At 36.7% G+C, this 13,936-nt stretch overlaps 1 protein-coding gene and 1 long non-coding RNA gene across 3 annotated transcripts; both read left to right on the top strand.

Moving 5' to 3' along the window:
- Window positions 1-372: 372 nt before the first annotated feature.
- LOC134198981 (uncharacterized) lies at window positions 373-1,008 on the top strand. The gene is made up of 2 exons (XR_009973291.1): window positions 373-531; window positions 677-1,008. It is a non-coding gene; the product is annotated as an uncharacterized LOC134198981 (long non-coding RNA).
- Window positions 1,009-4,438: 3,430 nt separating this feature from the next.
- Window positions 4,439-12,032, top strand: LOC134198897 (uncharacterized). Of its 2 annotated transcripts, none has more exons than XM_062668601.1 (2): window positions 4,439-5,027; window positions 5,145-12,032. In XM_062668601.1, exon 2 carries the CDS (start codon window positions 7,077-7,079, stop codon window positions 8,295-8,297), a length of 1,221 nt encoding a protein of 406 aa, XP_062524585.1. In that variant the 5' UTR covers window positions 4,439-5,027; window positions 5,145-7,076; the 3' UTR covers window positions 8,298-12,032. Both variants share the same exon structure in this region, with proteins under 2 accessions (XP_062524585.1, XP_062524586.1).
- Window positions 12,033-13,936: the final 1,904 nt, after the last annotated feature.

The raw sequence follows: 13,936 nt of genomic DNA, 5'->3' as shown, positions 1-13,936 counted from the left end.
CTGTCGTCAGGTAAAAATCTTACGTTACGGACATTTTTTCCCGGTTAAGATACCCCTCCTCCGCATCGTCCCATAAGGAACTTCGTTCCAAAAAGAATTCTACTAAATATCAAAACATTATATTATTATGCATCTTTTTAAAGGTACCTGTTATCTCAAAAGGTTTGAAAATAGATTGGTGTACATATCAAACGGATTTTACAAATAAATTACACAATGAAACAATATAACTAGTCAAGCCGAACATTAAGTTGTTATTTGTTGCTGCAAAGCGCAATGTATTGAGGTTCTATGAATTTAATTATATTCTACATTGCCTTTTCCATTTTATTTAAAAATAAAATCTAAAGTCACAAAGACACAAGAACAAATGTAACTAATACAATAATTACTTTCGATTTCAATCAAGTACATTCTGCGACTTTTGCAAGACGTGTAATGTATTCAAATCATCAGAATGTTTTAAATTAATGGAAATAATAAACACGACATTTCGGTATCAGATCTTCTGTACCAATTTTACTTTGCAAGGTAGCTATTTGAATATAAAATATTTGTCTATAGCAATAGTTTGTAAACAATTATAATTGTGTTTCGATTTGCAGTACCTAACATAAGAATAAATAACTTATTTATGTTCAATTAATAATATTTTGTACTAATGATGCGTTCGCAGAATACATCCCGGATGATTAGAGCAAGAATCGGTTTTATTTTAATAAAACGAGCTCTCGTTAAATGAATGTCATGGTTGGTGGGCGTACGGTGCCAAAATCTCGAGTAAGGACGGCGGAGAAGGTCACATTCCATTGTTTTTTAATATTCTTTTTTTGTGACGATTCAACGCACCCTGATACAGCATTAGTTAAGGGGTCAATTGCTGGTTCGACCTCCGGATAATTTCTTAGTCCCGCGTGTTGTTGGGATTTTCCTTATAATTTGACTATTCTATTTACATTTAGTTTTATATTAAGAAATAAACTGCTCAAATTTACTATTTATAATTTATTGTGGGTTTTTTTTTTACTATACAGTGTTATTCTTTAATTTTAACAAAATAATTATAATTATCTCTGTGGTGTTATCTTGGGTCGACACGCTCAACATAAGCACTACAGTGATGTTCATTTCTGTGTAGCATCATGCGATGTGCTGTGAAGGGCGGGAAAGTCGTCTTACAATACAATTCAATCTTCGACCTCATGCCTTTAAATGGGTGACTCTTCTAACGCTGAAAAGTCTGTGGACTCCTGTAATATGAACACAATGCCACTCCCTGAGCTCCTTCTTTAAACGTAGATAGCCATTTGGCATTGCTGACGCTTGTGAGTTACTGCAATCGCGGACAATCATGTGGGCCGTATGCTCGCCTGCCTACTAGAAACCCAACAGAGTCCTCATTACATAAGTAAGATTAAAAATATATTTTATAGTTATCGAAACTCACTAAGATTTGCTGATGCTATCGCAAAATTTTAAATGAGATAACCATCGGATTTTTAATTATTTTGTTAAATAAATTTAATTATAATATGTCCATAATAATATAACACTTCGCATTCACTTCATAGATATCTATAATTTATATTAACATACCACAAAACACTGAATTTTCTTATTTTTATTCCAAAAATAACAAAGTAAATTTAATATTTTTGATTACACAGAATGCCTTGATTGCACAACGATGCTTGTCAAATTATCCTGACAAATGTTCCATGAGTTGCATTTTAAAGGAGTAACCATTAAAGTGCATTAATATTATTTCGAGAGGTTCGTTCACCCTCCTTGAAAACCTAAAACCTTTTAAATATGAAATAAATTTATCATCCTTACTCATCATTATTAAACTATAAGAAAACAAATGAGTTGGGAGTTTTTTTTTGCCCTTGTAGACAGACGAGCGTACGGCCCGCTTGATGGTGAGTGCTTACCGTCGCCCATGAACGTCAGCAATGCCAGGAGCAGAGTCAAGCAGCTGCCTATCGTTAAATAATTTCATAAATCATCATAATAATTAATAATTTTGATAAATAATAACACACATTTTCAAATCAGTAATTCCTATGGCTTTCACCAGTTCTTGACTTTACCACAGACAGTTTGTATGTTCGCGTTTTTATTATTCATTTCTAGATGACCCTTTTTCAATACGTGTAAGCATTTTTAGTAGTCACGAAAACGAGTGTAACACTGAGACAAACCGAAAAATGTTTTAAAAAAGAATCTGAATTAATTTATGATTTAGTTACATCCGATCTGTCTTCTACAAATTACTGTATTAAGCTAATTCCTAGAATTTATCAACAAATTATATTAAATAATACAACATTCTGAATGCATTTACGAAAACCCTGGCATTTTATTGATAAAAGAACCTATAAATTAATCACGATTACATTTTGATGTTCTACGACGTTTTAAAAACAATTGACCTACATTTTGACATATTTGTGAGTTATTGTGACCTTTGACATAGTTTTTACCATCAAAAATACCGCTTTCAACACTCAAACTTAGTTTATTTTGTCCAACCGAATAAGCTTAAGAAAAAATATCTTCATAACAATCTGTTTAAGTGTGTTATTTTAAATCGTCAAACTTCAGCCAAACAATATGAAAACATAGAGGTATGTAATGGATGTTTATAAATAAAAATAGCTATCTCTTTGCCTTTGACGGCCGAGATTTAAATTATTTATTCATAAACAATGATCGTCATAATCGAATCCTGTTATTTATTGTAGATTTAATTATATATATTATTCTCAAACTACATATTTACGTTCCGAAGCCCCTCCCCAAATGAACAAAAAAATAATTGAGAAATGTGTTAATGTTTGAAGCAAAATTATGAATGAACATTTTACGATACGGAATATTTAATTAAAAAAACAGTAATATTGATAGCAAATTTAATAAATCTTTGGAAGATTATAGGGCTGAAACAAATAAAAACTGTTAGTTTCTTGCTAAATAGGTGTTATTTAATTCTGGTTCTCATCTATTGACAATTCAATTTAGGCACGTTTTAGTAATTATACTTATAAGAAATCAATAAACATAACGGTACCGTTAAATCGAAAAGGACAAGTTTATATTTATATAACTTTAAATTTAAGGAAATTTAAAATTTAATTTAAATTATTTAAGGTAATTTAATTTTCTGTCCTTATCAATCAATCAGATCAAATCTAATATATTTTTTATCGTTTGTATGCAATACTAGTAATGTTTTGTCTATACTAATATTATAAAGAGGAAAGATTTGTTTGTTTGTTTGTTTCGAATAGGCTCCGAAACTACTGGACCGATTTGAAAAATTATTTTTCCATTAGAAGCCGACATTGTCCCTGATGAACATAGGCTACTTTTTTTAATTTTTTTTTATTTTATTTTTTGTTTTCATGTGTGTTTTAATGTTTCCGAAGCGAAGCGAGGGCGGGTCGCTAGTTATGATAGAAAAGTCGCAAATGTAAAAAGCGTGAGCATTGTGTAGGTTTGTGTAGCATTGTTTTCAGTAGGCAGCGGCTTGGCTCTGCTCCTGGTATTGCTGAAGTCCATGGGCGACGGTAACCACTTACCATCAGGTGGGCCGTACGCTCGTCTGCCTACAAAGGCAATAAAAAAAAAGGTAAACTTAGCCCCGAACTCTTTTCCTTTGAAATGGGTGCCGGCACCAATACATAAAACATTGGTATACTTAGAACTGAAGAACGAAATAGATCTCGAACCCATTATTATAAAAGTCAATAATAGTGGTACCACCACTATGTTATACCACTACCACTAGTATACCAATTTATGTCGCAAACGGCATTGCTTTGGCCATTCGTGGGCCTCAGTTTAGAGGATGGGACAATCTTCGAGCTCAAGGTAGATAGTGGCATTGATGTTCTGATGTCCATAAGCTCTGATAGCCACTTCATACCAGATGGGTCGTGAGCTCGTTTATCCTTCCACATAAAAAAAATGACATGGTCACGTATCCAAAAATGAGAATATTAAATTAACCCATAATAATATTAGCGTAGTATTTGGATCTGCTTTTGAATGCTATGGTATGAATTCTCAGTTAAAATACAAATAAACATATGGTAATATTAAGTGCAAGCACCAAGGTAGTGCTTGTTATCTTAACCGCTTTATCAACGATTAAATCGACATACGCCTACAAATTACTGATCATCCGATAATTACTGCTGAAATTATTTAACGATACGTAATTAACGCAATGACCTCGTCTTATTTTATAAAAGAAATGGAACACAACAACACATAAATAAGACGGTTAATACATATTGAGGCTATGATCGCAAGGTAAGTCAGCGTCGGTTGCAAAATGAACTTGAACAGAGTTGACAACAACGATTTTATTTAAGACGAACGTAATGTCGTAGTAAATTAAGATTAAGCGAATATTGATTTAAAGCTTCTTTCCAAGGACACGAAGGTCTATATTTAAATAAGCTGAAATTATCTTGTTTTGATTTAAAAAAAATAACTCACTACAGCTGGCTAGGTCGAAACAAATTTTTGCGCTCATCATATTTTATGTCATTTGATAGAGCTTGAAGTAATCGGTCAATAAAAAGTTTTAATATTATAAGGCCACCTAAAGTTTGTATACACACACATTAACGTTTTTGTTAGATCTATATCGATTGACTATAGCATCTCAAACAACATGCTCCTCAATATAAATGCCAATATTCACTGAACAACTGAAAATGGATGGTCGGATTACGGTTGCAGCGAATATAATTAATATGGTTTTGCATCATAACATGTTAATAACTTTTGCGGGGGAGGTTTATGTGTGGTTCCGATATTGATTGTGAAGCACGATCGATTACAAACAGACTCAGTATCGCGGCATTAATGAATTATTTGCACGTACAAATAAGATGGATTATATTTACCTATATAATGATCTGAATGCAGTCGGAATTAACGGAAGTATAATTAAATATAGAGATGAATAGAACAGTGAGACATGTTTCGCTGACCGCGGAAAAAGTGATAAGGTGATTGTGATGCTGTTGATTATCATCATGTAGACTAAAACTTTACTTTACCTTGTAGTTTGTATACTTTATAGTCAAAATTAAATTTAATATATAATGTATTTTCTTCGTCTGCAGATAACAATGAATGTTTCAATGGACGGCCCGAAGTTAAGATTTTTGTCTTGCTATTGTACTTTGGAAAGACATACAAGACAAAAACAAGTTTGCCCAGACCCGGAATACCAATTCTCTTCGACAAGGATATTGATACGTGTCACTGTATTCAGGAATAATTCGACAAACAAAACGACAAGATCACCTCAAAAATGTATTTTTATACGTAAATTACTGGTTTATGCTATAGGTGTTTCAAACCGTAATTCATGAATGTTTCGTCATAGTAGTAGTATACAGAATGTTATTAGTTCCTGTTTTTGGGTCAGGAGGAAATCCATCTCCAACATAAATGCGCCACCCCCCTTGAGATATAACCCACCCATTTTAAGACCACCCATTTTAAGACATGAGTTCTAAGGTCTCAATGTAGTTATAACGGCTGCCCCACTCTTCAAGCCGAAATGCATTACTGCTTTACGACAGAAATAGGTATAGCGGTGGTACCTACCCATGCGGACTCACAAGAGGTCCCACCACCAGTAAATGAAAATAAAAAAACATAATTCAAAAGAAGAGTAAGATTTGCCTAGCTTTTTGGTAAGAGTAGCTACTAAGATTCGGATAATGAAAATAGGCCTCCCCACTGCTCTACGCCCAGTCTAACCAGAGCCAACGTGGATCAGGGATCTCATCCTTCTATTATCCGGATGTTAATACTCCTGTCGGTTCAAAATATGTTATACAAACCTGTAAAAGCAGACGTACAACAATAAAGACGTACATGTAAAAATTCAAGTATACCAAACCAGAATCCAAACCAGCCTTTAGGTTAAGGTAGTTTTGATGTTAATTTTGAATTTTTGTTTTATTATTATTATTATTATTTGATTTTTTGTTTTTATTATTATTATTATTGATTTTGTTTTAGTCCGAGATTGTAGTTATTATTTTTATTTAATTCTAGTAAAAATGAAATGTTAATGAGTGTAATATGGATGCAAAATCTGAAGTAAATGAAAAAAATAAAATAAAAATATAAGTTGAATAAATAAAAAAAAGTAACATATTTTTTGTGAACATGGATGAAGTGAAGCAATATACATTCTAATGACACGAAAATTTGCATTTTAAAAAAAAAGTGTTAACTTTAATTTTTTTATTTAAAAATAAAATTTCCTCAACAATTAGCGAAACGATGTTAACTTAATGTAATCATTTTCAAAGAAGGCAGTTTGCATTTTTATTGGCACAGGCAGCCGAGAAATTAATCAGTCTACGTGATTGGTAGCACATCGTCTTATAAAAATAACTAAACGTAATTCTTAGAAATAATTGGAAAGAAGGAAACGATGCCATTTTAATGACAGTGAAACATAAATTTACAGATATTGTTTGGCACAGCAGTAAATAGTTTAGTTGCAAAGCAACAGAGCTGTCATTTATATTTCTATAATTTTTAAATTTTGTTTCTAATGTCAGTAGGAATAAACTGTCAGCCATGAAAGTCGCATCATAATTTTTATTTTGTTTTATTGTAAAAATCTTCCTCCTCACAAATATAAATATCTAAATAAGAAACCGTCCGCTACATGGTCCATCGAGCCGAGATACCCAGGAAATAAGGGAAGTGATCAAAGTTTGATATTCAGGACATATTAGTGATGTGTAACCCATTACTCTGTTTTTTGTTTAGATTATTTATATTTATCATATTACAAGCTGGGTTAACTATGTGGTTTGTTTAATGTGTTTTTGTTGGCATTTTTTTGGTAATAGTCCTTCACAATGTCTTTCACACTTGTAAAATTATTATTTATTTATTAATTATAGGTGCGTACATAATAGTGTGACTGTATAGTTCATTTTAGTTGTCATTATAGTTCAATTTTTCAATTATAACTTCTATCAATGCCAGATTAACTAGCCCGCTTCTGCCCAAATACTTCCAAAATGAGTGAGAAAGAAGAAAAGGAGTTAGTTAAAAAACGAGCTAGTCTAAAAGGCCGATTGACTACATTCAAAAAGTACATCGAGGAATTGAGCGGTACGTTGAATCAGCAACAAGTAAATGAATTGCAATTAAGAATCGGTAAGATCGAATTATTATTTGAACAATATGACGTAGTACAAACTAAAATAGAATGCCTCGCTGACGATTTCAGCTCGCAAAGCACAGAGAGAGAAGATTTCGAATCAATTTATTACAAATCCCTTTCACAGGCTCAGGAGATTCTTTCTCGTAATTCTAAATTGTTACAAACCCAAGTGCATAGTTTTGAGGGTTGCTCTCATGTGAGTAATCATAGCCTGGTTAAATTGCCCACCATTAGTCTACCCAAATTTAATGGTTCATATAGCAACTGGCTGGAATTCCATGACACATTCAGTAGTCTTATACATTCGAACGAGGCGATAGGAGAAATTAATAAATTCCACTACCTCAGGGCCTCGCTAGAAGGCTCTGCTGCTGTACTACTTCAGGAGATTCAGTTCTCTGCCAGCAACTATTCTGTGGCGTGGAAACTGTTATGTGAGAGGTACGATAATAAGCGCCTATTAATTCAAACACATGTTAATAATTTATTTAATATAGACGCAATAAAGAATGAATCTTCGTTTAATTTAAGACGTTTCATAGATCAGCTGAATAAAAGCCTGAGAGCTTTAGAGTCGCTGGGCGAACCGACTGATCATTGGGACACTCTTCTCATCCACATGATGAGTCGTAAAATCGAACAGAAGACGCTGCGTGAATGGGAAGAGTGCAAAGGTCGTCTTGATAAAGAAAAGCCCATTTCTTTGTCCATATTTCTCGATTTCATTCGTAACCGAGCCGATCTATTAGAAACGATGGAATTTACTCGCCCTAACCTTCCTCACACACAAGATCAGCCACCACAGTCACCTAAAGGTCAGAAAATTAAAACATTAGTTTCTGTCTCCGGAACGCAGCCGTCGTCGAGTGGCGGCGCTAGTATTTTTTTTGGTTCCGGTACAACATCATGCCCACACTGTAAGGGTGAGCATTATCTTTATAATTGCGATAAATTTCTGAGCCTTAATAGTGAGCAGAGATGGGAATTAATTCCTCAGTTCAAGGTGTGTTACAACTGCTTTCGTAGTTGGTCACTATTCGAATCGCTGCAAAAAAGGTGGTTGTACTTTATGTAAGCGTAGGCATAATACGCTGCTGCACACCTATTCTAATAATAAACAGGGAATTAATCACCCCGCTCCTAAGCGTGACACCGCGGCAATCGCCTCCGCCATCCAGCCTGAACCTCCTGGTAACCACGGCCTAACGTTAGCCACGTATTCTGCCGCCGCACCTTCAGAGATTAGTAAAGATGGTATGTTTGCGACGGCTCTCGTTAAAGTTGTCGATAGTAATGGTCACGAGCACATCATACGTGCTCTTCTGGATTGTGCGAGTTCGTCTTGCATAATTAGTGAGAAAACTGGTCGCTTATTGAATGCCAAGTATATTGATATAGATAAACCTATTTTCGGCATCGATAAGACTAGAACTAACACTTCAAAAATGTGTTATGTTTCTTTCAGTTCACGCACTGAAAATTATTCCAAATGTCTTCTTTGTTATGTATTGCCGTCCATTACTGACGACGTGCCTTGCCATTCATTTGATGTTTCGCATTTAAATATTCCCGCTAATATTATTTTAGCCAATCCCCAATTTTATAGGGCGTCAGAAATTGACATGATAATTGGATCTAATATCTTTTGGGATCTGCTCGGGACGCGAAAGATCAATCTGGGAGATAACATCTCGATCCTCTGGGAAACTCGACTTGGCTGGTTGGTGGTTTCCGGGAATCTAAGTGATGGTCATGAATATGCTCCCCTAATGTGCAACTTTACAAAACTTACAGACATTTCTCAAGATCTTGATCTCGGCGTTGATGACACTCAGAACTTGCTGTCGCGCTTCTGGCAGCCGAAGGAAGTCGGCCTTAAGTCATCATACTCCGAGGAGGAACGAAAATGTGAAGAACATTTCGTTAAAAATACGAAGCGTCTAGCTGATGGTTGTTTTCGTGTGCGTGTACCCTTAAAACAATCTGCGGACTGCTTAAGTGACGGACAACTCTAGTTACCTTGCCGTAATGTCTTAAGCAGATCGGCCTTAAGTGCAGTGATAAGAACATCTCAGAGATCATCATTCACGACTTCTACGTGAATGATCTGCTCACGGGGTCTGACTCATTTCAGGAGGCGTTGGACATTAAGAAGAAAGATGCCGCCGCAGAGCTCGCCTCCGCCAGGATGCCTCTGCGCAAGTGGAAGTCCAACGATCCTCTACTCTGTCTTACTAGTGATCCGTGCGACGATAGTTCGTCCCTCAGTTTAAATATCGGATCCCTTGAGTCGTGTAAGACATTAGGCCTCAATTGGCAGACAGCCACAGATGAGTTTTCTTTCTCTGTCGATTCGTGTGAAACCTCGCCTTCTACGAAACGCTCTATGCTTTCTGTCACTGCACGCATTTTTGATCCCATGGGGTTAGTTTCTCCCTGCATTGTTCCTATTAAAATACTATTGCAGCGGCTATGGGTTCATAAGTTATCATGGGACGAACAGCTCCTATTTGAAATAGCCAAAATTTGGGCTAATTTAATTAAAAGCCTTCCGCTTTTAAATAATTTGTGCATCCCTCGCCTTATTGTTTGCGAGGCTTATACTTACGTGGATCTCCACATGTTTACAGATGCGTCGCAAAACGCATATGGTGCTTGCCTTTACGTGCGAAGCGCAGACGTGTATGGACGAATCAAGGTCTCGTTACTTATTGCCAAAAGTAAAGTGGCTCCATTAAAGCTAACGACGATCCCTCGGTTGGAGCTCTGCGGGGCTCTGGTAGGAGTGCGTCTCTATGAGAAGGCTATTGATTCACTCCGGGTTCAGGTCAGGCATACTACTTTTTGGACTGACTCGACGATTGTGTTAGGCTGGCTTAAAATGTTGCCTAGTAAATTACAGCCTTTCGTTCGCAATCGTATGGTGGAGATCATGGAGAAAACCGTGAACTGTACCTGGCGTCATGTTCCCACTGATGAAAACCCTGTTAATCATATTTCTCGCGGCGTCGAAGTCGTAAATTTGCAGGTTCTAGATCTGTGGTGGTCAGGTCCTCAATTTCTGCAGCAAGACTGCTCTCAGTGGCCTTCCAATTCAGGCCGGTACAGAGACTCCAAACTCCCTGAAGTTCGTCCTGAAGTCTCGTTGCACCTTTCAGTTCCACGTGATGATTCATTTATTGATTTCAGCCGATTCTCAAACCTATCTCGACTAAAACGTGCTGTAGCCTATACATTGAGATTCATAAATGTATGCAGAAAGCTATATCCATAAATCAGTCATTTAAGCTCTAAAGAGTTACAGAACGCTTTGAACTTGATTATTAGGAAAGCTCAGTCTGATTCGTTTGTCGAATACAAGCTCCTAACTCAGGGACATTCGTTTTCTCCTAAAAGTCCCCTCAACAAGTTCAATGTCTTTCTTGATGACGCTCAAATTATGCGGGTTGGTGGCAGGCTTGGAAACGCGTCGGAGTTTTCGTATGAGAAAAAATATCCTATAATCCTACAGTCCACTCACATTCTCACAAATTTCGTATTCAAGGCTGAACATATTAAGCTTATGCACGCTGGACCCCAACTATTATTAGCTTCTATAAGAGAAGTCTACTGGCCTATTGGCGGTCGCAATTTGGCCAAGGCCACTTACCATAATTGTATAAGATGTATTCGCATGCGAGCACAAACAGTTACTCCTCTTATGGGAAATTTACCTGTGCACCGCCTCACTCCTGGTCGCCCGTTCGAGTGTGTAGGCATCGACTACGCTGGACCCATCTCGTCCGCTAACCGCCTTGGTCGAGGTTGTAGAATCGTTAAGGTCTACATCGCGATTTTTGTATGTTTCAAAACAAAGGCGATCCATATCGAATTAGTAGGTGATTTAACCAGCAATAGTTTTCTCTCTGCGCTACGCCGGTTTGTATCGCGGAGAGGTAAGCCTACTCATATATATTCGGACAATGGTACGTCATTCGTCGGTGCGTATAAACAAATCGGTACATTCTTAAAATCCAATTGCAATTCTTTGCCTGATGCTTTGATCGAAGAAGGTATTAACTTCCACCTGTGTCTTCCGCCTTACTCTCCTCATTTTGGGGGTCTTTGGGAGGCGGGGGTTAAATATATTAAATTCCATATGCACAGAGTATTGGGAAATTGTAATTTAACTTATGAGGAATTGATCACTGTCCTAACGCAAATCGAAGCAATATTGAATTCTCGGCCGCTGACTCCACTATCAAGCGATCCCGATGACATGATGCCGCTTACTCTTGGGCATTTTCTCATTGGCCAGCCCCTTACTGCAATGCCTGCTGCTGAGTACAAGGACTGCCGGCTAAGCAATCTCACCAGGTTCCAGCGGTTAGAGCTTATGCGACAACATTTTTGGGCCAGATGGTCAAAGGAATACATTAGTGAGCTGCAGCAAAGAACAAAATGGCGCACCAACCAGTCATCGCTGAAGCTTCACAGCCTGGTTGTGGTGAAGGAAGACAATCTCCCGCCACTTAAATGGAGACTGGGCCGCATAGTAGCTGTCTATTCAGGGTCCGACGGAGTCAACCGGGTCGCAGACATTCGTACCTCAAGCGGAGTCATCAAGAGGTCTTTTAATAAGATTTGTCCCCTGATTGCGGATTAGTTTTGGGTTGAAAGGAAACCTTTCAACATCCGGGGGCATGTTTGGCACCGCAGTAAATAGTTTAGTTGCAAAGCAACAGAGCTGTCATTTATATTTCTATAATTTTTAAATTTTGTTTCTAATGTCAGTAGGAATAAACTGTCAGCCATGAAAGTCGCATCATAATTTTTATTTTGTTTTATTGTAAAAATCTTCCTCCTCACAAATATAAATATCTAAATAAGAAACCGTCCGCTACAGATATTCTATTATATTTGTGTGAAGTTTTTATTAAAGCCAGTACTGGAATAATCGACACGTTCTCTACGGTATGCGGTTATATTTATCTATGTAGAACGTTAATACAAACTGTTGAAAAGCAGTATTATAACACTCGTTTCGTGGGAATACCCACTGAGTTTCTCGTTGGATCTTTTTAGTGCGTCGCGATTCCAATCCAGTGGTAGATTATGCGAAGCACTGCTCTTGCTAGAGCCAGTGAAGTTGAGGCCCGTGAGCTCATCTATCTGTTACAGCGTAGCTGGAATGTTCCATTAGGCTACTAGCAAATAGGTAGAGAAATTATTTTCTCATTTTAACCATAAAATGCAATCAGACATTTTTATGTAAAAGGAGAGTATTTTAAACTAACATTATCTTATGGCCAAATCCACCTTATAGCAGCTGCAATATGTGACCGCATATCACACTGCCTGAAACAGTGGGTCCAACGTGTAAAATCATTTATAGCCAATACGGACAAATATTACTATGTGGTTTAAAAAAATGAAATTATTTTATTTGGCTCCACAAACCAAAACAACAGTTACACGCCGTTAAGCAAAACGACCAAATATTACGAAACCCGATATTTCCTTACGACAATTTAAACATCATTTGTACATGTCCCTGGTTTCATTTTGAGATCTCGGTCTTTGAGTCAAAGGGATCCAGTCATCGAGTTTACCGTTATTTTTATTTATTCGCATAATACTAATTCGATTGCAAGAAATATTTAGATGATTCACCAATCATTCGCGATCAAAAGCCTTTTAGTCTTTGCACTTTGTAAATGACGTGTGTGATATTATTATAGCGGACATTGAGCATTAAAAATGAATGATAAAGAGTGGCATTGCCTATTAGGCAAATAACGTAATCTAAGATAGTAAAATACTGAACATCTAATAGTTGTTTTAACTTTTAAGAAAAGTGATTATTGTTTGCGGTATAGAGCACCCGCGCAAATGTTTTCTTTTGAAATGGAATAAAATAAAATTATTTTTAAATTTGAAGTATTAACTGACCAAAAAATTGACACTTTTTTTTCCTACCTAAGCTGATAGCCTTGAGAGGCTATGTCAGCGTAACCGGGCGAATAGGTGAGCGAGCTCACGGGGCCCAAGCCGGTACTGTTACTAACACTGGCCCTAGCAAAAGTAGTGCTTCGCAGAATCTACCACTGGATCGAAAACGCGACCCACTGAGACCCACACAAGATTCGGCGAGAAACTCGGTGTCTATGGGTTAGTTTACTCGTAGAGGCGTACGTCGCGAGCGACGGATTCAGCGAGGACGGCGTTATTGTTACTAGAGGCGTATTGTGAGCTCTTTCATGTGGTACCACCATCCTGCTTATTGCTCCAGCCGTGTATTTTGGTTTGAAAGGTAGAATGGCTGTTATACAATAAAATATAATCTTCGATCTCGTGTCTCTTCTTACGAATAATTTATAAATGTAGAAAAAAATGTGTCTGTGTCAGGCTTGCAAAAAAACCCAATATATTTATTATGGTATTTCGATGTTTTTGGCTCTGACCTAAAACAGACTTTGTACTCCCACGCAATAAAGTACCGCTAGTATACATCTTACTTATCCAAAGCAGCAAGCAAAACATATCCATACATCACGAATTAGCTTTCAGTGAGCGTGGAAAGTTGCTAATTGAAATAGGTATTAGTGACTTAAAAGTTTATTATATTGTGACCATAAAGTCATCGAGGATTTTATCACCAAGCCTTTTCAACATTGTGAAATTGATGTGGATTTTTTAGACGAAATAAAAAAATGTCAAATTATGTTAAAATAC

This window comes from Bombyx mori, chromosome 5 (genome assembly GCF_030269925.1).
Source record: "Bombyx mori chromosome 5, ASM3026992v2".
Classification (NCBI taxonomy): Eukaryota; Metazoa; Arthropoda; class Insecta; order Lepidoptera; family Bombycidae; genus Bombyx; species Bombyx mori.
This window is presented reverse-complemented; position numbering and strand designations above follow the sequence as displayed.

Coding starts and splice junctions, on each gene's coding strand:
- LOC134198897 (XM_062668601.1), top strand. CDS start 7,077: ATGAGTGAGAAAGAAGAAAAGGAGTTAGTTAAAAAACGAGCTAGTCTA.